This window comes from Plenodomus lingam (assembly GCF_022343315.1).
Source record: "Plenodomus lingam strain CAN1 chromosome Unknown contig_26, whole genome shotgun sequence".
Classification (NCBI taxonomy): Eukaryota; Fungi; Ascomycota; class Dothideomycetes; order Pleosporales; family Leptosphaeriaceae; genus Plenodomus; species Plenodomus lingam.
Window position 1 is genome coordinate 808,920 of NW_027093941.1, and position 22,929 is coordinate 831,848.

Here is a 22,929-nt window from a genome sequence, read left to right on the forward strand (position 1 = left end):
GAGCCCGGAGGATTGTAGCGGTGAGCAGATTATACGAAAAGATGTGGGAGATACAAGTTGAATGTTGGACAGGCGACATCAGAATCTCGAAGCTCGGACCATGCGAGATGCGAGATGCCTCGCTTAGGGAGCAGGGGTCCCCCAAGGCGCCGAAAAGTGGGTCCACGTGGCATGCATGAACCGGCGTCACCAGTTGCAGGAGCATGATAGTGTGTGGCCCGTATCATGTCGATTAATATCATAAAGTTCGCTCAAAGTAACTACAACGCTCAAAAATAATAATATCCTGCCCTCGCCCAACGAACCCAATCAATGACTGATATACTGGAACACAGCACTGACATCCCGAAGATCATTTGCCGTTTCCTGGCGTAATAGCAAATCCTGAATCTTGCCCAATGGCCCCGATTCCCCATCGTTAACAAAATGGTTCCAAGAGCTCGTGTCTCCATACAGCATAGCCGGCGCCTTGATGATCTGCTTCCCATCTTCTTTCCGACACCGTTTACACTTGAACGTATCGTGCGTATCGCTCGTAGTATTATCGCGATACTGGAACAACTCGCGCAAAGAGTCCAGACTGAAATGGCGCTCCACGTCTTCTGCAGAATCAACGACGCAGGAAGAAAGAGATTGCTTGTGAGACTGGCGCTGGAATACCTTCTCTTCAATCGTTCCTGTCGTGATGAAGCGATATACAAAGCAATCCTTCTTTTGACCATCACGCCACACTCGCGCAAGGGCTTGCTGATCAGCAGCTGGGTTCCAGTCGGGATCGAAGAGCACGAGTCGATTTGCACCGATGAGATTGAGACCGCATCCACCGGCTTTTGAAGAAAGGAGGAAGACAAATTCAGGTCCTTCGGGGTCATTAAACTTGTCCACAAGCTTCTGGCGTTTGCTAACATTCATGGTGCCATCAAGACGAAGGGCTCCATAGCCTCGCGAGCGGCAAAGTGCAGCGAATAGGTCAAGCGTCTGGGTGTAGTTGGAAATGAGAACAATCTTGTCATTCGTTTCGGCACGAATACGAGCCAACATGCGATCCAGCACGGCCATCTTTCCAGAGTACCAGACCTTGACTTCTCGATCCCGGCCTCGGGCGTCCTTTTGGACAAAATCGTCTGGTAGTACATCCTCACATCCTGGTAAGTCCTCTGGTAGATTGAGCAGATCGGGGTGATTACAAAGCTTCTTGAGCATGCCGATAACCTTGAGCGGCTGCGAGCCTTTGCCACGAAGCAGACTCTGGACGTCGGGGGACTTGATGAAATGGTTGTACAAGTCCTTCTGGAAAGGCGCAAGGTTACAAAAGACGACATGCTCGTACTTGACCGGGAGATACTTGGAGAGAATGTCGTTGGTTCTCCGAATAATAAACTTGTTAACCAAGCCGAGCAGCTCGGTAAGTCGCTCGTTGCCCTTCTTGACATCCTCGTCAGTGCCGTTAGCATCGCGACCGCGCAAAATGGGTATCTCGTATTGCTTGCGAAACTCCATTCGTGTGCCGAGATAATTGGGGTTTGCAAAGTTGAGCAATGCAAAGTACTCTGAAAGATCATTTTGAATCGGTGTGCCCGATAAGATGACTCGTCTTTGGACGTTGAGGCTGTTCAGAGCTGTAAAAGTAAGACTTTCGCCATTCTTCAGCCGATGGCCTTCGTCACAAAGTAAAAGGCCAATGGGCGTTTGTCCAAATTCGTCAACATAGAGACGCAGAGTCTCGTAGGACACAATGAGTACCGGCCTAACAACAGCACGTCCAGATGCGATGGACCACTGTCTGATTTGCTGGATGAGCTCTTCCTTGGATGCCTTGCCGTCAATGGCGAATGGTGTAATTGCGTCTTTGCCCAGCCATTTGACCAGCTCATTGGCCCAATTCCGTACCAAACTTGAAGGGCAAGCAATAACGCATTTTTGAATCGTAGGTTTCCCAGCATCGGGCGATTGCTTTAACAGTGTCCACATGAGAGCGATACACTGAAGAGTTTTACCAAGACCCATCTCATCAGCCATGATGCAGCCATTGGCTTTTGGGTCGATCATGCCAGTCGTTGCTCTGTACAAGAACTTGACACCTTCAACCTGATGAGGACGCAAAACTTTGGCAAGTCTCGGATCTATGACAACTGGTACCCGTGGCCGCTCATTTTCCACCTTCTTCTTCAACCCCAGAATCTCTGCCAAACTCTTGTGTACCAAAGGTGCCTCCAACTCCTTCTTTTCAGTCTGGCTCAGCTTAGGCTCGGCCTCTTCTTTGGGTATCGGTTTATCGTCAACTGTAGGATCGTACAAGACAATGGCAAATTCCCCACTAGGGTCATGTAACGGTCGTGCAACAAACACCGTTCCTATCCGCATACCAAGCAGCGGCGCCGGACGGTGCGGATTGTAGGCTCCCGTGTCTTTGTTGATGAGAGGTACCGTGAACTTTGCTTTGAACATCATCTCCTTGTCTTTTGGCTTGAACACCGGAAAGCGATTGGCGTCGCGCGTGGCAAGCGCCAGCCGGTCCTCATTCGAATATGGCTTGTCGCTCTCTCCATCTTCACCTCCTGCACCAGAATAGTCGACCTTTCGTCTCTTCCTGGCAGGCTTCTCGGATACGCGCGAAACTGTCGCAGAGCCGGGACATTTGAAGGGCTTGATCAGACGCTCGGTCGATTGTGGGGTGCCGCCGTACAGCCGTGCGGCAGGCTTCGCGGGCGTTGAATCGCCAGTAGCGAGGGCCTTTGGGCGATGCATTCAGCAATTGGGGTAGTCTTGGGTGAATAAGCTGGGCTACGCGGTGTTCTGCTTATTATCTTGACGGACGGCGAACGAACATGAAGAGAGTGTTGATGTCCAAAAGTCGCACCGGGTGGCGGATAGGCACGCGTCAAGTGGTGCAATGGTAGTGACCCTAGCGTTGTCGCGTGATCACGTGCAAAACCCAGAGTCGACGACGGTTGTGAAAGCCATTGCAATCGCTCTCGAAATATTTGGGATGACATCTCCAGTCCAAGTTTCTATCAATTCAATCTGGTTTAACAGCACCATAGCGCCGTTCTGGACCCCTTCAATTTCACCCCGAAAAAACCCAGTGACCGACACCTCCGAGCCCAACTCCGCAAAAGATATCCCCCCAGCACACCACCCAATCAGCCCACAACCCAACCATGGCGCGAAAAGCAATAGCAAAAGACCAAATCGTCAAACTGATAGTGGGCGCAGGGCAAGCGTCGCCCTCGCCCCCCGTCGGTCCAGCACTGGGTAGTAAAGGTGTGAAGAGCATGGATTTCTGCAAGGTAGCTTTACATCCCCACCCTTCCACATCCACACGCCTGTCCACACGCCTTTCCCACGCGCAACGATGCCTGACAACTCAAACAGGAATTCAACGCCCGCACCGCCCACTACACACCCGGCACCCCCGTCCCAGCCCGCATAACCGTCCGTCCCGACCGGTCCTTCCACTTCTCGCTGCGCACTCCCCCAACCGCAACCCTCCTGCTCTCCGCCGCCGGCGTGGCCCCCGTGAAGAACAAGGTCCGCGGCGCCGGCAATGTCCCAGGTCCGATGAACAACCACGAGGGGCAAAAGGGCAAGACGAGCACGAGCAGTCCGACGGTGGGAAATGCGGTCAAGGGCACTGTCGGCACCATTAGTCTCAAGCATGTCTATGAGATTGCGAAGATTAAGCATAGTGAGGCGAGGTTGAGTGGGTTGAGCTTGGAGGGAATTGCGAGGAGCGTGGTGGCGCAGGCGGCGAGCTTGGGGGTCGTTGTCGTGCCGTAGGGTCTGGGTCTGTTGTGGAGAGGCTGGATGGGGGCGGAGGGGGGAAATGTCATGGAGGACATGCATATGCGCGGCGATGTTCATCAAAGAGCAATGGGCTGTGGTTGCTGTACTCTCTGGGAACAGTAGTTGTTTGCACGAAACATGTCTTGATTTTTTAGGCGTTCCACACGAATGAAGAATACTCATGAGAGAGACAGGTGTGGGACCTGTACAGAATCTGTATACAATAGTTTGTCCATTATTGATTTTGGCATCACAAGATTATCATTACACAAGAATGAGAGTCTTGCTTCTATTCGACAATTTGTCTCATGATCCTTCCCAAGTCATTACCCACGGCAAAGTGCATGCACTACATAGTTGCCTAAGTTTTTGAGCTCAAACAGCCCCCGACCACATTTAATCCATGACTACATCAGGTACGCCAATTTTGTGAATACCGTCCATGACACCTCAAGCAAACCCATAAACACCACCCTGCTCTTGGAATTTCAACTGATGATCTCTCAAATCAGCCCAGAGCCGCAACTCCGTTTCCTCATCTATCGTATTGCTCATCGGATCGCTAGTTTCGGGGCTTACCCGCTCCAACTTACTCAGGATATCCAGGAACTTATACAGGTAGTCCTGATGCTGAAGTGCTACACTGCCCCGTCTCTCCTTGGGAACTTCGAGCAGAGTACTGGCAATTGATCGAATCTTCTGTGTCTGTGTCCGAATGCATTGTAAGCTTATATTCAGGCCAATTTTATTCATGTACAAGAAAATTAATGGGACAGGCCAACAAGGTAGCATCATTGCAAGGCTCATACAGTATGCCAGAGCTTTGTGATGAAGGTGCAAACTTACAAAGGAATCGCCATTAGGCTCCATATTGACCATGTCGATGCTTCCAAGCACCACCAGGAGGTCTTTTACGACTTGTTCGCGCTCCTCGGACATGAGTTGTTCTAGTTGTTCATCATGGGGACCTACTCCTGGCGCAAACCGATCTAGGCCTGCTGCAAGCACATTTGGTGAGCTGGCGAGGGCCCCCTGCTGTTTGAGATTGTTGTACTTGTCCAGCTGCAAGAAATACTTTTCCACCAAATAGGATCGAGTCGCCAGATGGCTAGCATAAATATTGGCTTTCTGAATCTCGTAACGACGGGTATCACCAAGGTTAGGGTTGTTGAGACTGTTCAACGCTGGTTCCCTCAGGTTCGAGTATTCGGGCATGGGAGGAATATAAGGCTGCCTCCCCTGCATAAACCCGCCTTCTTTTGCAGCCTTTGGTTGCACCTTGAGCATCTCTGGCATTGTTTCGAGGACCTGTCTACAGCGCTGCAGGCTCTGCTCGAATATGCGTTGTTGACGATCCCAGTCAAAGATTTCATCGATGCCAAAAGCCATTTCCGCCGTAACCAACGATGAATAGGACAAGTAAACCCGAACGTTTAAGTTGAAACCTGTAATCAGGGAGACTGTGCCAGGCCGCTGAGGCTGAATCTCGTTCGGGAAGATGTGTACATCGTCTACTTGAACAGGTAGTGGAGGTAACGGCTCCGTCGGTGTTGCTGGAGCAATGGTGAGCTCTCCAAAAGAAGCACCTAGTTGCTGTATTGTCCTACAACTGTCGTTAGCTCCGCGCGGAATGCTGTACATCACACATGCTACTGACCGTACGCCTGCAAAGACGGTCCAAAAGAGGCGTCGGCCAATTTGCTCGGATATATGATCAAGCTTAGAATCGCGTGAGCCGTCGAAATTTGGCCCATTGGAACCCCACGCAGTTGGCACGTTTCCTAGATGTGTATATCCTTGAGCCTCCGCCTTGTGCAGTCCAAGCGAGCGTATGATGGTCAAGCACTCGGCGAAATAGAGCCTCAGTTTACGCCATTGGAAGACATAGGCACCTGTCAACCCCAGAAAGTAACTCGTGCATGCATCATACACATTAAGACTGGCCCGATCGAGGTAGCCAGGCCCACGGGCTTGGCTACAGACTTCGCGGCACTTGTCCACGAGAGAGAGATGCGAGGGGTACTGGTGTCGGGATTGTGTCTTGAGGTGCAGGCGCGGTTTCCGAGGAAAGGAGGAGACAAGAGTAGCAATCATGGACGCCAGCAATGCCAGAAATGCTGGATTACTGAGGTCTTCGCGCCGTTCCCACGCCTCCCGGAAGGACGGTTCGTGAGGGAACGGACAGAGCGGGTGGATGTAGGTGAAGAAGTCGTCGATGAGGGCATTCATGGTAGGCAGTGGACATATGGTCTCGGCAGAGAGTTGTGCTGGCTGCGACAATTGCGACGACTGCAGCTGGGCCAGCGCGTGGGCGGCATTGGTGGGCGACTGGGGCGACGACGTGCCTGTCTGAGACTGCGCATCGTGCAGGCGTCGCTTCTTGATGGCTTCGGCGTGTCGATTAGGAGGCCCTCGCCGTCGACTGGGTCGCTCAAAAGTGCATGGGATCTCGAGAGCCACGCAGGCCTGACATGGCGGGCCAGACTCGTCACATTTCACTTTGCGAATGCTACACGAGTCACACGCTTTGCGCAGCCGGTTAGGCTTCTGTTGCGGTGGCTGCGCAGGCGGCAGCTGGGGATGCGGCTGCAACGGGCGTTGGTCGGTCAAGGCATGGTTCGCGTGAAGGGCTTGCTGGGCCTGTAGGACTTCGTTGATGTTGGCGAGCTTGGGAAAGGGTTCCTGCGGCGCGTAATTGACGCGCTGAGGTGGGCCATCAATCGCCTGCGCGCTGCTGGGATAGATGGGCGCGTAGTGGCCGTCCTGTTCGGGCAGTGGGGGATAGTTGGAGACGTGCGGTGACGATGAGGATGAAGCCATTACCGGTACGGAAGCTGGTGTTATGGATGGCCTCGTCCCGATGATCTCCCGCGGCGAATGGAGAAACTGCTTTGCCATGGTTAGTGTGGAGAGAGTACAGGTTTCCCGTCCCCCGACAGCATCAACAGCTCATCCACATGTTCCTATGCATCCGCAAGTGCTCATGTTTGGCTCAACGAAGGAACTTTTCCGAGTGCTCACCTTACGCGTACGGTCCGATGTCAGTACGGCCTCTTCCGGCGCGGCAAGATTCAATTGGATGGGGAGCGAAGGGCTCGATGAGGGGGAACGCCGAGCTACAATATCTATGTGTACCAGCTGATTATGACTAGGGACGCGCCGGCGACGATGAGTGAAAGGTGGTCGTCGCTGTTTGCCCACTGCACAGTGTGGGCATGGAGATGCTAACCTCCCCTTAAGAGGAGGGTCCTTTAGACGAACAGAGCGAACAGGTCCCATTTCTGCACTGCCAATTGCTGCAGATCTTACACCGTACCGCGCGTCCATTTCATGAACATCATGACGACTTGGAAGGAATACAAACTTCACTTTCACCGAAACTCTCGGCGCGCCTTGCATTCTCCAAGGCTGACCTAACGCTTCCGGGCAATGATGAAGCCTGCATGGGTCAACTCAAGCGACGCAGATCCATGGATCTCATAAGAAGGTTCCCAATTAAAGGATTCGCTTATCTCCTCACTTTTCGGGATCGGCTACACGTAGCAACTGCGATTACCAGCTATATGTGTACCTGTCCTGGGTGCTTGCCGGGAGCACCCATGTCTCTCCAAGTTATCCCATGAACATCAGCCATCTCACCACTCATCTGCCCGCTCCCCCTTAATCCCTCCATCACCATTCAGTCCCCATCCCTGGTTGTACCCAAATCCCTGGGTCCCTCATTAACTGTCAATCGCTATCATCACTATCCGGCTCATTCCTCGTGGGCGGCCTCGATGTCCTCGTCAGTGCAAAGTCCAGAATACTAGACTTGGGTCCCGCATCTACGAATTTCCTCAGACACCATCCAATCTGTACAGCCGTCGGCTTTTCGTTGCCTAATGGGTCAATTTGGCGACCCTTGACGAAGACTATGCAACGTTAGCATGGCGTTTATCTACTGGAGTAGGGATGATATATCGGTAGGGGGGCACATACTCATTTGGTTTTGGCTGTCTTCGCGATCGTAAACTTTATCGGATGAACCAAATGCGATGATGGCCAGCTTGGACGACCGATTGTGCTCCTTGGCATAGGAAATGCTGCGCTCGAAGCCTTGTTGCGCGAGCCCGGCGAGAAGATGCTCGTAAATCTTGCGAGGTAGTTTTGCTGATGATGGGCTGTTGTTCGGCCATGTAGTGATGTTAAGGGTGACGAGGTTGGGTAGATCACCTAAGCAGTTCTGCAACCTTGTTAGTGACCTGATCGCCTTGCGAAGTTTTTGGGGGTATCGCCTTACCTCAAAGTTGACAAAACTGTCGTTCTTACTGCGTACAACACTGACTGGAGGAAAGGCCACTGACACTTGCTCCAAGGCCACACACTCCTTGCAAATCTGCGCCCAAGATGCATAGTCATAGACGAGCTCCTCGTCGCAGCTATCAGGGCCTGTACTCGCGTGAATGTTCAGCGTCTTAAGCGTCTTGCCATGCCGTACGACGCCTGCTGCAGCAGGTGGACTCTTGGCATCAATGATATCCAGAGTGAGAACTTTGAGTCCCGACACAAGACACAAAAACCCGTCAATGGCATTGAGACCATCATTGTCAGGGCTATCATCATGCTTGACCTCTAGAGTTTCGAGCCTGTCGGGAAGCTTGGTGCTCTTGCTGAGCTCGGCAAACAGAGCATCAGCGCCTGAACAACCATAGATGCGTATACCCTTTACAGACTGGAAGTCGATGAGCTTGCAGTACGTCTCTGAAGCATATCGTAAATGGACCTTCTGCAGAGTGATCTCCTTCAGGACGATTGGGGTGCATTTTGAAAATGGCATCATGTGTCTGAACATGGTCGAAGTAAGCAGTCCAGGTGCTGTAGCTGAGTCGTTCAGTTGCCTGGATGTGATGCTCGCATCGTGTTCATCGAAACTCGCATGTAGCGTAATCTTGTCCAAGGTGCGATTCGCCGTGTGTTTTAGCAGAAAGTTGCAGAAGTTCATGACCTCTCGTGTATCCGGGTAGAGACCAATCTTCCGGACGTTTTCGAATGTCTTTTCAATATTGGGGATCTTCTGCAACTCCTCCAGAACATCGCGATCCAGCGATATGCTCTCCATCCACTTCATGCGCCTCTGCTTCTTGTACAACAGCACGAGATTGTCTCCGGAGAAGGGCGACCAAGGATGCCACGAGAACTTCTCCAGTTGATCTTCTGGCATGAGTTCAAGTATCATGCGAATCGCAAAATTGGCTTGCTGTAGTTGGCCACACTTGTCGATGATGTCTGCAAGATAGAGATCAAGTTTGCGCACATGTTTCAGACCAATGTTCCTGGGATTGAGAAAAGCTCCGAGCCGCGTGTCATTGGGAGACCCGACATCGAGGGTGACTTCGTAGTAGAGCTGACGAACGGCGATTTCGTGGAGTTGTTTGCAGACGAGACAGACGTTCTTGAGATCAGTTGGACGGGTTATCTGAACAACGTCAGCCATATGTGGTGGCATATATGGGTTTGGCACTGCCTTCTGCTCGTGCTCTGTACTCACATGCTGTATGATCAATGCCTTCAGGTCAAACGGCAGGCCCATGAAGCTCAGCAGTTTGCCCTCCATGCTGCAACTCTGGGCGGGAAGTCCTTGACTCAGCCTCGATGGTGATCGCCGTACTATGATGGCTGGCTGGGTTGTGATTGCAACTCAGAAAGTGGTGGGCGGGGTGCGGTCGCAGTCGCAAGGCAAGCCCGGGATCGATGCCGTTGATTGTATTGTCCTTGATAAGCTCTACCGGTATGTAGTAGTCTGGCAATGGTAGATTGATGTTTTGGAGGTAAAGCTTGGGGCAGAGCGGTTTGCGAGGGATTGTGGTATGTGGGGTGCTGGTGGTGAGTCGCAAGGCAGAAGGCAGCAAAAGAAACAAGGCTTCAGCCTCACTCGCCGTTGCACTAACTATCCAGCCATCCTAGGGTTCAACTTGCCCCCCACGCCCTGCCTTGAGTGCTACGGTACCACGCGCCCAAAACTGGGGTAATGGACATTGTGGCTAGCTACTATTGGCTAGCCGGGTGAGCCCTGCGAAGCAGTTGCTGTGTTCTTAGACTCCTAGCTGGTCCACACATACTTCCATCAGCTTGCCACACTTTAGATGGTTTGTGGTGGAACAGGTCTAAACATTTTCATTACGCAGCAAACCGGAGAGGACACACAGTATTCGGGTGTAAGTAGTTTGATTGATCGCCATAATGTGGAAGACTCATATACACACACACACACACACACTCCAGTGTCATATCCTACCCCAAATTTCCGTCCCAACGTGTGGACTACTTGTTCAGCCAACACATAGATTCCCATCCCAACGCCGAAGACCAAAAACACCACGCTATGCTGATATACAAGATTTCCCAATGCAAAAAAAAAGGCGCGTTCTGAGAGACGCCTAATCATCCCCATCGCTATCGTCAAAGCCTGCCAACAATTCAGCTTCCAGCCCATCGTCGTAATCCTCTTGTAAGTCTGGCGCACTTCCGTTGACTTCGGATGCTTTCTCCTCGTCTTCGTTTTGGCCCTCTTCTGGGCCTGTGGTCTCGGGGCTGGGAAGACCAGACGACTTCTCCGCTGTCACCACATTCGTCAACGATGTCACGCGTTCCAGAGTACGCTTCTTACGTCGTTGCAACCGGGATGTACTGGTCACGCTGCTATCGCTTTCTTCGGCGTCACTGCCATCTGTCGAGTTCGTGCTGGTGCGTTTCCTCTTCTTTTTCTGTTCTTTGACATCGGACGTCGTGCTGGTGTCTGAACGGACGCTCTCAGAGTCGGAGTCGCTACCACCGTCGGTTTCAGACTCGTTCAGAAAATCGGCCAACTCGTCGTCTACCGATGCCCAGCTATCTGCGGTCATTGCGTCAAGTCGGACTGTCGCATCGTCGTCTTCGTCTGCCTCGTCTCCTGTGGCGCTGATGCTCTCATCATCAAGATCCCCGAAGGGCGAACCTTCTCGCTCAGCGGGATCGATTTCAATGGTATAAGGACCCTCGTCCACATGCTCCCATCGTGTGCAGCATTGGAACATCCATTCTGGGTTCACAATCTTGATGTGTGGGTATCGTGCAGCACTCTTGACTTTGGTTGTCTTCCTGTCCGGGTTTGCGATCACATGGGTTGTTCGTCGATTGACCGTTGTGGAGACCTCAGCGCCAAAGCTCATGATCCACAATGCGAAGTCGGATCTGTAGAGTATTAAAAATTATACGACTGAGTACTCCTCAAAGAAACTTACGATTGAACATCGACGCCTAACGGGATGATACCAGAGAAGACGACAACTGCACCGTCAAGTACTTCACTCTTGATCCGCGGCATAATCTCTGCGACATCGGGAACCACATCATTCATAGCACGCTTCTTCGGACTCTTCTCGCCCTTCAGCTCTGCAATGCGACCGCCCGCTGGTACGGCTTTTGACCTGACGTACTGGTCATAGAACTCGCGATGTACTCGAACCAAGTTCTGCTCGATAACATCCAGGCCGCGGTCGTCATTGTTTAAAATGCTATGTCGGATTTTGTGATGATCCGCATGCTGTGGAGTGCCGTTGGCAATGACATCCCCAGGTGCCTCCACCTCCTCGGCTGCTTCGTCTTCCTTGTCCTGCAAGAGTTGTTGCTGCAGCAAAGGTCGTTCGGTCTGTTGTGCGATGATGACTTTCTCCTGCTCCTTCGCCTGTACCTCGAGGTCTTCCTTCTTTGCCAAATTTACCAGCTTTTCACCAATGTCCTTTAGGTCGCCATTGCTAACTGCGACAAGAGCTGGTTCGGCCGGCTGTCCCGCCACTGACATGGCACAAAGTGGGGTTCCATCTGACTTCTTCGGCGTCGGCGGCAATTTATCTTTGGCAAATGAAACAAGTTCTTGTTGCTTCGGAAGGAAACTCGCGTTGATATCGCCAGCACCCGGGAAGAAGTTGAATACAGGAACACGGACTAGATGAGGGCTGTACTGCCAGACGTCTGCTCTGTCATCAATGATGACGACCATGGTTGTGTTCTGAAATAGCCGACTCAAGCTCTTGGTCTTGTCAGTATAATTTTCGTCGCGGCTAAGAATGCGGTCGCCGAAGTATCTTCGGTCAGGATCGATGATTTTGCAGACAGCTTGGGCGTATGCCCGGGTGGCCATGGTGTATACGTGCATCTCGTAAAGCTTCGACATGCGCTTGAAAAAGTCTTCGAGACCAGGGCGCTTCTTGACATAGTACCAGTTGGCAGCCACATTGGAGACATTATCGTCCGCCAATTGGAAGCCCTCGACATCCTTGACCGCACCATGATTTGGGTTCTCCGGGTCCGCCTGCCACTCGGCGATTGTACGCTCGCACGTGGTGTGAATGACGGTCTGATCGAGATCGACAATGAGCGTGAGCTTCTTAGCACCCAGCAGCCGTTTCTTGGCGTCTTCTTCGGCAGCGTTGGCCTCCTTCTGACTGACCAGCAAGGCGACATTGTCGTGTGTCATGTTGATGGTGGCACGCGCCACGTCGCGCTCCTTGGTGAGGTAGTCGATTTTGGTCATGTCCTCGCCACATTCCGCGCAGAGGCCGCCAAACTGCGTCTCGTGCGTGCATGGCTCTTCAATCTCTACCAGAGGCACGCCCTGCCGGTCGATGACGGTACCGGGCGAGATGAGCCATCGCGTGACTTGGCCCGCCGCACTGGAATCGTATTTAGTTATCAGCTTCTTCTTCTTCGTCTCCCATCCGCCCCATTTGTCCCCCTCGGTGACGTCGGTCTCATATCGATAGCTGAACAGCTTCTCTGACCGTTTGATATCCTCACCCGGCTTTTTGAGGAGGTCGACGACAGTGATGGGATACGACAGATCCCGCGGCGAGTGGATCTTCATTCCGCAGTGCGACGGCCCATGCGACAGCTATATAATCACGTGTGCAGCAGGCGCGTCGCAAGACATGGGCGCATTCGGCGCGCAGTGTGCAAGTCGCGTGTGAGGGCGGCGAGTTTGGGCTAGGGCCGCGTCAGTGTTGACGTGCGCGTGGTTGTGTTTGCGTATGTGGATATGCAAAAGAGCCCTTGGCGGGGTGCGGCGTGGTGCGTAGTGAAGTGTGGTGGAGCGCGTCGGTAGGTACAGTGGCAAGTTGGGATGCAACGAGAAATCGGGGACAAGGATTGACGTATTGCGTTTGCCGTTCTGCCCAGCTTCTTTCACGGCGGGCGGGGGGAGGGGGACTTAACTTACTTATACCCGCTTTCGACTAAGAGGCCCGTGCTCAGTGGACCTGCAGGGAGCTGCAGACAAAGAGCGGGAGCAGCGCGCACTTTGATCTGCATTTGTGTCCGCCTGAGTCGAGCCGCGTTGAAGAACTGGGCGTGTTTTGCGTCTCTGTTTGCATCCTGGATTCGTCCTTTCTTCATCACTCCGCTGAAGTTTTCATTCATACATACGGATAGGCAGCAGAAAGTATGATTCACGAGGCCATACCATGAATACCGGTACGTTGTGGTATTTAGGCAACAAGAATGCAACAATAATCACAACCAGGAGACACTTTGAAAACAGTGCTGCCCACTCATCGCCATTCTCGTTCATTGCATCCTGACTCGATCAAAATCTATTCCATGACTCGAATCCTGCAGCAATACATATGTCAATTGTCCCTGCATCCACCCTATCGCGATGTGCTCTTGCATCTGAATCGTACCACAGATATCATCTGGTCTTATAACGCTACTCTGCCACGTCTACATCCCATTGAAAATTGCCCCTGACACCATGCCTGTTATACACTGAACTTTGAAGAATTTGAACGTTCAACCTCTATATGCAGACTCCGGGCTGCGCTTCTGCGCACCCTTCAACACCATGCTGCCCAAAACCAAAGATCCTCCACCCATCTTTGACGCATCCTGGCTAATGCCAGCAACAGGCTGTTGAACCTCGAATGGATGGGGTACATCAATCTCCTCGCCATCCTCGACCATGGTCCAGTCCTCTTCAAACTCTTCTGACAGTTCTCCGTCCAGCTTGGCGTGCTTCTTCACGAGCGATCGAGCCCGATCGAGCTCACGATAAATGGTCTGTATGGCTACTTGAGTGCCATTGTCCTGGATGGCGTCAGTATCTATCATGGAAAGGCACTCGATTTTCTTACCTTGCGAATTTTCTGTCCCAGAACCCTCGCCTTCACGATCATGCGTTGGCTGTTGGTAACCTCCCACAATGCCCGACTAAACACACTGGTGTTGACCTTCTTGAGCCACACACCAACACCCATGTCCTCGACACGTTGTGCGAAGAAGTATTGGTCCCCAAAGAAGGGTTTGATGATTGTGGGAATGCCTGCGCGAAGACTGGCACCTGTGGTCCCAGACCCTCCATGGTGTACTGCTGCATCCATTTGCTTGAACAGCCAGTCATGGGGCGCAGACTGGATCTGGAAGATCTCTGATGGGAGCGGAATTTCCGGCTTGGAGGCATCCTTAGTCTCCAGACGATCCGACCAACCCTTTGAGAGAACACATCGTACGTCTGCCTTCAATACCGAATCGACAACCGTCTTCGTAAGAGCAGCAGGGTCGTCGATAACAATAGAGCCAAATCCAACGTAGACCAACTTCTTGCCATCTTTGCGCGCCTTATCCATAAATGCTACCAGATCTGCGGGCGGCTCATACGTATCCGCCTCGTCCAAAAACCAGTAGCCTGTTACTCGGACCCAATCGGGCCAATCCAGTGGCGGAGGTACAACATGAGGGCTAAAGTTATATAAGAACGGACGTAAACTTGCCTGCATCTTGCTCTGTGATGTGTTCTGAAGGCCAAGTTCACGTCGGCGCCACTTGTTGATCTGGCCGGAGATGGCTGTCCAGAAGATGGTGTCGAAGGTGATGTACGTAATGCTGTTGTAACCACCGCCCATCTTCTTTTCCAAGACCGAGAATGCGTGTGGGTAGGCACGAGTGCGCGTCCAGGGCATCGTAAAGGCGCGGAAATATGGGATCTCCAAAGCCTCTGCAATATGAATACCAGCCATGGTGCTCGGGCTCTCAATGAGAACATCAGCACCCTGGCATGCGCGCCACGATGAGCTACAAACGTCGTCAAGCCATCCACGGAACTTGGAGTTGGCTTCTTTCATGAAGTTGTACGTGAACATGCCGTGCTCTACGCAGATCCTCATAAGTTCCGCCGGGTTGCCATCAACCGGAGCGAAGTCGATACCGTGTTTTCGTACCCAGGGCTCAAATTCTGCGTGCGTTGCAATGCGCGGCTTGTGCCCTTCCTTCAGCAGTTCCTTACAGAGCGCAATGTAGGGCTGCACATCACCTCTGGAACCGATTGTCAAACAGACAATAGTGAGGGGCTCTGGGGGCTTGAAATCGACAAAAGAAGCCAGCGGGTCGTCGAAAATGAGGGGGATCCGATCGTCCGCCGCTGCGCGTACAATTTCTGATAGATTTTTCGTCTTGTCCACGTTATTGTCCTCTCTTGCTTGTTGAAGAAGATCGTGCTCCGCTTTGGCGGCCTCGTCATTGCTATCGACACCAGAAGAAGATGACTGATCGTCTTCGAGGTACTTTGTGTTCTCCAAGATACGAAGCACGGTTATGGCGCACTCGTCGCGATACTCTGCCTTCCCGAATTCGAAAAACAGCTCCTCATGGCCTCTGATCACGATAGCAAGGCCATAGTAGCCAAGTCTGAAGCCCTTCTCTTTGTTGACATTTTCTATATCTTTCATTGGCAGGATAATCTTCATTATGTCAGGGCTCTGCAAATGCGGGAAGCTGTGTTTGACATACCTTTGTCTTGGATGTAGGCATGAGGCTGCGGAAGCAAAAATATCTTCCACTAATGTATATCTTACCATAGTTGGGAAGCACGCGCTGAAGTGATGCAAAGAAAGAGGATTGGAGGACTTCATCCTCGCGGAACGCAAAGTGCTCACGAAAGTTGTCGGTTGCCTTGGCGGCATCTTCGTCGTCTTCATACACGTTTACCTGGTCATCCGTTTCTAGCCCTTCTGCGGTATTGTAATGCTTGCGACCACCGGCTAACATTCCAGACACTTTTTCGTAGTATCCCATCGACTCCGCAGCAAGTAGATTGCCCATCTTCTTCGACCTTGTGCGCAGAAAGCCCGCTAATCCAGAAGCTTTCTGTAGCGGGTAAGAGGCAATATCTTGGAGCGCTGAAGAGGAGCCAGATAGTCGTGTGGCTCCTCCAGCGTCTGTATCGTACTCTCCGTCAGGTGCACCAGGTGAGAGCGGATCGATGCTGGGACTTGTTGTGGGGTGCGTGCCTTTAGAATAGGCGGGCCTAGGCGCAGACGAACGAGTTGTATCTTGTGAATGCGCTGACATATTCACGCCATTGGAAAAGGCATTTGGTGAACTGACCACTGGCGCACGGAATAAGTCGGAGCGATCCAATATTTGCGAAGCAGAGGCGGTACTATCGTCCATTGACTGTATGGCAGCGGATGACTCCGTACCTGGGTCGAGTGAAAAGGTAGCTGAATCTGAGTCTGTTGCTCGTGGAGACTTGGGTGAGCGATCTCCAACGCGACCCTTATGCGTCTTGTCATGGCCACTTGGACTCGGACTCCGGTGGGCCTCGTGACTGAGACGTCGTCCTTCAAGGCTCCAGCGTCGCAGGGTGCGGCCAGCGTCCATGCTGCGACGCACATCCCGGTTTTTCCTATTTGCGTCGACGCTCGAGCGTACAGAAATGTCGCTCATGCTTGATCTTCCAACATGCGGTGCTGTTAAAGGTGACAAGGTAGCACGTACGTTCTCTGTGATGTGAGGCACTTCGCTGGGAGCATTCGTAGATGCCATAAAGCCGCTATCTGACTGACCTAATGCACGGGATGGAGGTTCCACAGGTTTTTGTGCTGCCTGATGATGCTCATTATCATTGATCATAATTCGTAACACATTAAGCGCGTCTTGTCCCTTCGTAAAAAACGAGAAGAAATACTGGTCAGAGTTAGAGAGCGCAGACGCGGAAGAGATGGAGCACAACGAACCTCATCAATCGCGAATGTTTCGTCGTTATCTATCACACGAACTTTGGCTGTTTCAGCAAAGTCCAGTATAGAGCTCTCCTCTATTTCAAGCACATTCTGTATCGGTAGGGAGATTTTCACGCTGTTGCCCTCGTTGTGGGTGCGGAATATAACCTTCTGAATCGACTTTACCCACTCTCTGGCACTGGCTACGCTGTCGGCCTTGAACTGGTAGGTTCTTTCGTCAGTCGTAACGACAAAGCTGGTTTCTTCGTCGCCCTTTCGCTTGGGCTCTAGGACTTCCGCCGATATTGCGTATTGCAGGTTGATGCGATTGCGTGGGAAGTAGAGCTCCGCCGGGTTAGTGTAGTAAGCTAGGACATCACCACGCAGGATGAACCAGTATCTGTTATGTTTAGACCGACCACGTTTTGACAGGTAGCCAGTCTTGCTGACGTCGTGCTGGTGACGTCAGTAACGCATCTCATGCTATAACGCACAAGTTCTACTTACGTGCTTCTTGGGGATGTATGCATAAAAGCATATATGTTTCTGTGTAATATACATATAACCTTGCAGCAGAATGCTTTGTAAAAGCCAACAAGGGTACTCAGATATGACCTCTTCTTCCTGCGCAAACTCAAAAATGTGCTGTATCCTCTTTGCGAGACTGACAGGTGCTTCACCTGTGGCAGCCGCGGCAGGACTTCGTTGTCGAGTCTTGCGCGCTACATTACGGCCCTTCTCCATTTGTATTCCGTCGCCAGGCCTAACTCTGCCTTTCGCTGCAGGAGGCGGCGGGCTCGATGCGGGTGCGGGCATGGAGCCTTCGGGCGAGGGGCGGGGTGGTAAGAACTGTGATGAAGACATCTGGTCCGCGCCCTGTCCATCAGAGCGCGCATCCTTTCGACTCGCTATCTTCAACTTGGGCAGTGATCGCAGGAGCTTGTTTTCCGACAACGCCCTTCGATGTTTGCCTTTCTCCGTCTTTCCATCCCGAGTCTGGCCAGAGGTTTTCTGGAAGTCGTTCGCAGTGCTGAGGCGGCTCAGTCGAGCAGCACCGTCCAAGATGTGATATGGCACATTGCGCGTGCCCTCATCATCACTATCTCCCGAGTCAACCTCTTGCATAGTGCCCAGATCGGTGTTTGACTGCTGCCCAGCGCGGGCTATCATGGAGAAGATGGACTGGTTCATCGACATGGTGTGGTTGCCCTTTGGCGCCGTCACGTCCTCGTGTGCATCGTCACCGTCCTTGAAGCGCTCTGGCATGTCCAGCGACACATCTCGCATCGGCTTCTTCCCATCTTTGCGTTTTTTGGTCAGTCTCCGGCTGGTCCTGTCGCTCCCTCGGTCTTGGGACGCCATTTTGTAGGCTGGTGTGGTGGCAGCGAATGGCCGTTGGAGGCCGAGTTGAGATGCTGCGGCGATCGAGGAGGCTTAAGTAGGCGTGAGCTTGCGCGGATTCGTATTATGGTGTAAGATCAACTGTGAGGGGGGCTGCGTCAGGCAGTCACTGATACTAGATATCACATATTGGAGGCCTGGGCAAAAGGTGTGACGCGCCCTGACTGGGAGTACACGAGATGCGGCCACGCTCAGTAGTGGGCACATGCACGTAGCTGTTGGCGCGGATTGGCGGCGTGATAAGCTTAATGGTGCCACAACCTCAACAGCACAGCCTCACCTTTCAAAGACAATGCTGAGAAATACTCCTCGCCCATTTATTACCATATCGACATGCGCCACAGTATTCAAGCACACGCTGCATCCAAAGTATCAAGTATCCTATCCTACAAGCTTGCGACTACAGAAGCGAAGACGTCATTCGTTTGTTTGTATCGATAACGGATAGTAGACTACGGGGGTCGTGCCGCCTTGGTGTCTAGCTCATGAGCTGCCCAGAGGCAACTATTTTAGTAAATTGCAACATGCGCCTTCAATGACACTTTATAGAACTCTCAAACGAGTGACGTGATTGCCTTGTCTCTCAATCAAGCTGCCTTCATTAATATACATAAACCATGGCAGTCAACACCATCCACCCAAACCGGTCCGGCGCAGGTACAATTTGAGGCTCAAAGATGCAGGTTATCAAGTGACTATGCTAATCCACTCTGCGAACGCTTGCAGCATATCCCAATGCTGGTATCTTACTTAGATTTGGCAAGTCCAACAGCAGAATTGCCGAGGTCGTATACAGAGTACCACTTCCTCAGGAAAGCATCGCCGAGAATGGCCAGAGGTCCTACGGGCTCAGGGAAGTCCATGCCCATAAAGGCAGAGATACATGATCCCTGAACCTCCAGAATGTAGTCAAAAGCACTGATGGTGAAGTTGTGGCCGGTAAGCGTGAATGTAAGGTCGGGCAGACCGTCACGCTTGTCGCACTCAACTGAGTACTGGCCGTTGAAGCCCTTCTTAGCGCCAATCTCTCTGTTACTAGATCATGTTAGCGCTTCACTGGGCTGGTGGGTGTGGCGAAACTTACAGAAGCTCGGCCATGGTGGAAGGAAGAGCAATCAAGGAGGTGCCGGTGTCCAGAATGACACCGGTGTTGTCCATCTCAGCTGTCTCCTTGCCGAATGTGATGGCATCGAGATCAACCTCCCAGTAGGCCTTGCGCCTCAATGGAAGCTTGATGAGCTTGCCCGAGTAGTGGCTCTCGTCGATACCACCAAATGTGGCCTCGGACTCTTGCTGCTCGTTGGTGTCACCAAGGTAGAAGGCAAAGACGGGCTCATCGAGCAGGCCCTGGTCCAGCATGTTGTAAAAGGGTGGGACGATATGGTTGACACTGATAGTGTCGTAGCCTAGACCCATGATGCCGTCGAATCGGCCGAAGGCAAATGCAAGGCCAGGCTCAGAGGTAGCCTCCGCAAAGTCTTGGTTCTTGACCTTGAGGTCACCAATCTGAAACACGTCGTTGGAAACGAAGCCGCTGAGCTCGCCAGATCCGTAGCGGATCTCGAACGAGGTGCCGTTCTTCTTGTATGTCGACGACGCTGACGAGTCGTACTTGGTGTGGAGGTAGCAGGCGATCGAGTTACACTCGGACGAAGGAACCCAGAGGTTGGAGCTACCGGTGTCGAGAACAACCTTGAAGGTCTGTGGTGGCGTACCGAGGGAGATCTCCGAGAAGTCTGAGCTGGGTTAGCAGCCGCTAGAGTAGGCTGCAGATGCCTGGGAAATGCGCAACTTACACTGTGCGTTGAGAAAATTGCTGACAGGCACCGGGTGCGTTCCATCGGCAATGTAAGGAGCCTTGAAGACCTGCTCCATGTGACTCGTGGGCTTGAAACCAGACATGTACTTCTGGCTCAAAGCGCTAACTTGTTCCTGGATCGAAGCGTATTTCTGGGTATTGTCAGGAAGCGCTCGATCCTGGAGCTGAACCGCCATCGAGGCGGCTTTGAAATGTGACTTACCAACTGCTCGTCGAGAGAAACCTTCTTCAAGGGCATCTTGTGGACGCCTGCCGAAGCAGTGCCGGCAGCTGCAGCTGCGAGCAAGATGGCCGACCTCATGATGTCGGACTATGCGAAGTGGGTTGTGCTAGGAAGAGTTTTGATGAAGGACGAGACAGAAATAGATGGATAGATGGGGGATGGGGGATGGAGAAGGAGGGTGTTTGCGAACGTGACGATGGATGGATGGGGGGGAGGGAGGCAAGTGTTGTGTTATGGATGGTAGAGTAAGCTGGGGGGAGCTTGGGCGGGAGGCTGGGGGCTTGCTGGGTACTCGTCATGCGTCAACATTGAACTGTGCCTGCAGCCTAGCGTGGGGCACGTGCAGTCTTCTCCATCCGGATCCGTTCCAAGGTAATGTTGCAGCTAGGTACGGCATCAAACGCCTTGGCAGCCATTCCCTGCTTTGAGCTTTCCGCCCACAGCCTATCCTATCAAGACTGATTGACATGGCGCCACCATCTGGAATCTGGCGGTCGGTCACCGACGACAATGTTAGTGCATCTCATTGACTTTCGGACAGACCACGTTTATCGGCGTGCACTTTTGTCGCATCAAATCAACACTATCTATTGCGGTAAAGTTATACGGCAGCATCTTGATCATCAGTGTAGTCTGGCGGGGGCACCAAATGCGCTCCCTGTGCCTCCTGCGCTCTCCGCACACTCTCCAAGTCCGCCGCCCATAGTGCAGAGCTCGCGGCCGCCGTCATGAGGAAGAACATACTGAAGGGCGGTACAAGCTGTAGAATAAGGTATACTGTTCCATACCTGTCCCGGTTTAGATCAGCCACGCACAATATTGGGCGCCAGGGTAGGCTTACCATGTATACTGCCATCTTCGCTGGGATATCACGGCGTTCCTCTGTTTCCGATTATAGCCCAGAAGCTGGAAATACCTCCAGTGTTGGAGTGGTCCAGCGCGGTAGCCTGTGAGCAGGAGGAAGAGAGGCACGCCCACGTAAGGGACGAAGTTGAGTGGGAGTAGGATGACGAATTCTGCGATCTGGCGGAAGGAGAAAGGCGCATAAACGGCTGACCGTGTGGGCTTGCCCAGTCGGCGGACTGGATCGTCGAGTGCGTCTTCTGTGACGGGACGGTGTTGCCTGATCAGATCCTCACATCCTTTGTGTACCATAACGGCATCGAAAATATCCACCTGGGCTTCATCCTTGGACAGGTCAGCAGGTGATGCAGAAAACAATGATTTACCATAACGACGCCATTCGTTCACTCTCTGGTCAGACTTACCACAAAGAACGACTCAAACAGAAGGGCCACTATTGCAGCTCCTTCTCCCAGTACCAGAAATGTCCCATTCACCCATGCGCTACCAGTCTTGTGGAACAGGGCGAGGAAGGCGACTTGTGGCAGGAAGGTCCAGAAGAAGAGGTTGAGGAGAACAAAGGTACTGAGTAGAAAAGCAGGTAGTAGACGGGCTCTCAGTAGCGGGTAGAGAAACGGATGCGCAAGGAAGAAGACTATTCCCTGTTGCCTATCAGTATTGACCCGCGAGAGCTAAATCGATGTATCAGTACCTTGATGAGGTATGTAGCCGCAACGACGTTATCCCATGTTGGCCGTATTACGACTCTGGGGACGTTGTTCAAGGCTGTCTGTACACCTGGTCGCGACATTGTTGATGTGTTGTTCGAAGCTTGTAGGCAAACGTATCGGGACGCACGATTCGAGAGGAAACCCAACTTATGACGCAGCCCAGCTCAGGGTCGCGCCGCTATCGATACCAGATGCCCCGCATCAAGCTCCCCACACCACCCCGCCAGAGAAAGCGTGCCTGTCTCGTGATACTCTGGCGTACTCACGGATGAAAAATAGAGAGTAATTGATATACGCCATATAGTTGATACTGAACAGATGCATGGGCCAAAAAAGCTTTCGTTTCGAGGAATCACACATTCAAAAGCTTATACGCACCACCACTAATCATCTGATATGCTTGTCCCTTGATCACAATCTCCCAATCTCAAGGATCCATCGTCTCCCCTCCATGAATTGCCCGTTCCATTGAACCCCTTATCAATCACTTCGGCCAAACAACCATGTTTCATAACCCCTCAGCCAGCTCCTGGTCCTACACCGGACCCTCTCCTCCACCAGCCGTCTCAGCCTTCCACCGTACCCTTCCAGACTACGCCGTCACACCTCTGACATCGCTCCCATCCCTAGCGCAAGAAGTAGGCGTATCCCACGTTCTCCTCAAGGATGAGTCCAGTCGCCTCGGCCTCCCCGCCTTCAAGATCCTCGGTGCAAGTTGGGCGATTCACAGAGCCCTCGCCCAACGTTTCAGCTTGTCACTGACGGCCTCCCTTGAAGAACTCGGCGTCGCGGCGCAGAAAGATGGCGTGAAGCTTGTGACGTGTACAGAGGGTAATTGGGGCAGGGCGGTGGCGAGAATGGCAAAGTATCTAGGGGTCGAAGCTGTTATTTTCGTGCCGGACTTTATGGATGAGGCGACGCAGCAGAAGATTACGGGGGAAGGGGAACGGACGAAAGTGATAGTTGTAGATGGCGACTATGATTTCTCGATTGCGAAGGCGAGGGAGGAAGCCGATGAGGGGGGGATGTTGGTCATGGATGTTTCGTGGGATGGTTATGAGGACATTCCCGAGGTCAGCTGAATTTTCTTGAAAAGCGGTAGTGAGAATCTAACGA

General features: G+C 52.4%; 10 protein-coding genes across 10 annotated transcripts; 3 read left to right on the plus strand and 7 right to left on the minus strand.

The window, feature by feature from the left end:
- Positions 1-309: 309 nt before the first annotated feature.
- RHP54 (DNA repair protein rhp54) lies at positions 310-2,748 on the minus strand (the record flags this gene model as incomplete). Its single annotated transcript, XM_003845369.2, has 1 exon — positions 310-2,748. The coding sequence occupies one exon, from the start codon at positions 2,746-2,748 to the stop codon at positions 310-312; it is 2,439 nt and encodes an 812-aa protein (XP_003845417.2).
- Positions 2,749-3,161: 413 nt separating this feature from the next.
- IAQ61_006532 (mitochondrial 54S ribosomal protein uL11m) lies at positions 3,162-3,780 on the plus strand (the record flags this gene model as incomplete). The annotated part of the gene is made up of 2 exons (XM_003845370.1): positions 3,162-3,290; positions 3,376-3,780. 2 exons carry the CDS (start codon positions 3,162-3,164, stop codon positions 3,778-3,780), a joined length of 534 nt encoding a protein of 177 aa, XP_003845418.1.
- A 456-nt stretch (positions 3,781-4,236) lies between these two features.
- On the minus strand, positions 4,237-6,684 carry IAQ61_006533 (uncharacterized protein; the record flags this gene model as incomplete). Its single annotated transcript, XM_003845371.1, has 3 exons — positions 4,237-4,491; positions 4,633-5,389; positions 5,444-6,684. The coding sequence occupies 3 exons, from the start codon at positions 6,682-6,684 to the stop codon at positions 4,237-4,239; spliced, it is 2,253 nt and encodes a 750-aa protein (XP_003845419.1).
- An 831-nt stretch (positions 6,685-7,515) lies between these two features.
- On the minus strand, positions 7,516-9,379 carry IAQ61_006534 (uncharacterized protein; the record flags this gene model as incomplete). Its single annotated transcript, XM_003845372.1, has 4 exons — positions 7,516-7,697; positions 7,765-8,008; positions 8,066-9,241; positions 9,314-9,379. The coding sequence occupies 4 exons, from the start codon at positions 9,377-9,379 to the stop codon at positions 7,516-7,518; spliced, it is 1,668 nt and encodes a 555-aa protein (XP_003845420.1).
- Positions 9,380-10,202: 823 nt separating this feature from the next.
- IAQ61_006535 (uncharacterized protein) lies at positions 10,203-12,667 on the minus strand (the record flags this gene model as incomplete). The annotated part of the gene is made up of 4 exons (XM_066097214.1): positions 10,203-10,231; positions 10,289-10,381; positions 10,433-10,995; positions 11,046-12,667. The coding sequence occupies 4 exons, from the start codon at positions 12,665-12,667 to the stop codon at positions 10,203-10,205; spliced, it is 2,307 nt and encodes a 768-aa protein (XP_065952691.1).
- A 595-nt stretch (positions 12,668-13,262) lies between these two features.
- Positions 13,263-13,548, plus strand: IAQ61_006536 (uncharacterized protein; the record flags this gene model as incomplete). Its single annotated transcript, XM_066097215.1, has 2 exons — positions 13,263-13,272; positions 13,322-13,548. 2 exons carry the CDS (start codon positions 13,263-13,265, stop codon positions 13,546-13,548), a joined length of 237 nt encoding a protein of 78 aa, XP_065952692.1.
- Positions 13,549-13,590: 42 nt separating this feature from the next.
- ATG26 (Sterol 3-beta-glucosyltransferase) lies at positions 13,591-18,158 on the minus strand (the record flags this gene model as incomplete). Its single annotated transcript, XM_003845374.2, has 5 exons — positions 13,591-13,884; positions 13,932-15,533; positions 15,583-16,761; positions 16,812-17,252; positions 17,304-18,158. The coding sequence occupies 5 exons, from the start codon at positions 18,156-18,158 to the stop codon at positions 13,591-13,593; spliced, it is 4,371 nt and encodes a 1,456-aa protein (XP_003845422.2).
- A 405-nt stretch (positions 18,159-18,563) lies between these two features.
- Positions 18,564-20,502, minus strand: PEP2 (Vacuolar protease A). The gene is made up of 4 exons (XM_003845375.2): positions 20,219-20,502; positions 19,994-20,147; positions 19,282-19,933; positions 18,564-19,232 (listed from the first exon to the last, which is right to left on the minus strand). The coding sequence occupies exons 1-4, from the start codon at positions 20,315-20,317 to the stop codon at positions 18,944-18,946; spliced, it is 1,194 nt and encodes a 397-aa protein (XP_003845423.1). The 5' UTR covers positions 20,318-20,502; the 3' UTR covers positions 18,564-18,943.
- A 212-nt stretch (positions 20,503-20,714) lies between these two features.
- IAQ61_006539 (uncharacterized protein) lies at positions 20,715-22,190 on the minus strand. The gene is made up of 4 exons (XM_003845376.2): positions 21,795-22,190; positions 21,508-21,744; positions 21,081-21,427; positions 20,715-21,027 (listed from the first exon to the last, which is right to left on the minus strand). The coding sequence occupies exons 1-4, from the start codon at positions 21,891-21,893 to the stop codon at positions 20,841-20,843; spliced, it is 870 nt and encodes a 289-aa protein (XP_003845424.2). The 5' UTR covers positions 21,894-22,190; the 3' UTR covers positions 20,715-20,840.
- Positions 22,191-22,316: 126 nt separating this feature from the next.
- On the plus strand, positions 22,317-22,895 carry IAQ61_006540 (uncharacterized protein; the record flags this gene model as incomplete). The annotated part of the gene is made up of 1 exon (XM_003845377.2): positions 22,317-22,895. One exon carries the CDS (start codon positions 22,317-22,319, stop codon positions 22,893-22,895), a length of 579 nt encoding a protein of 192 aa, XP_003845425.2.
- Between the last annotated feature and the right edge of the window lie 34 nt (positions 22,896-22,929).

Coding starts and splice junctions, on each gene's coding strand:
- PEP2 (XM_003845375.2), bottom strand. CDS start 20,317: ATGAGGTCGGCCATCTTGCTCGCAGCTGCAGCTGCCGGCACTGCTTCG. Junction 19,934..19,993: donor CAATTTTCTCAACGCACAGT/GTAAGTTGCGCA, acceptor AACCCAGCTCAG/ACTTCTCGGAGATCTCCCTC. Junction 19,233..19,281: donor TCCACCATGGCCGAGCTTCT/GTAAGTTTCGCC, acceptor AACATGATCTAG/TAACAGAGAGATTGGCGCTA.
- IAQ61_006539 (XM_003845376.2), bottom strand. CDS start 21,893: ATGTCGCGACCAGGTGTACAGACAGCCTTGAACAACGTCCCCAGAGTC. Junction 21,745..21,794: donor CGGCTACATACCTCATCAAG/GTACTGATACAT, acceptor GATAGGCAACAG/GGAATAGTCTTCTTCCTTGC. Junction 21,028..21,080: donor CGAAGATGGCAGTATACATG/GTAAGCCTACCC, acceptor AAACCGGGACAG/GTATGGAACAGTATACCTTA.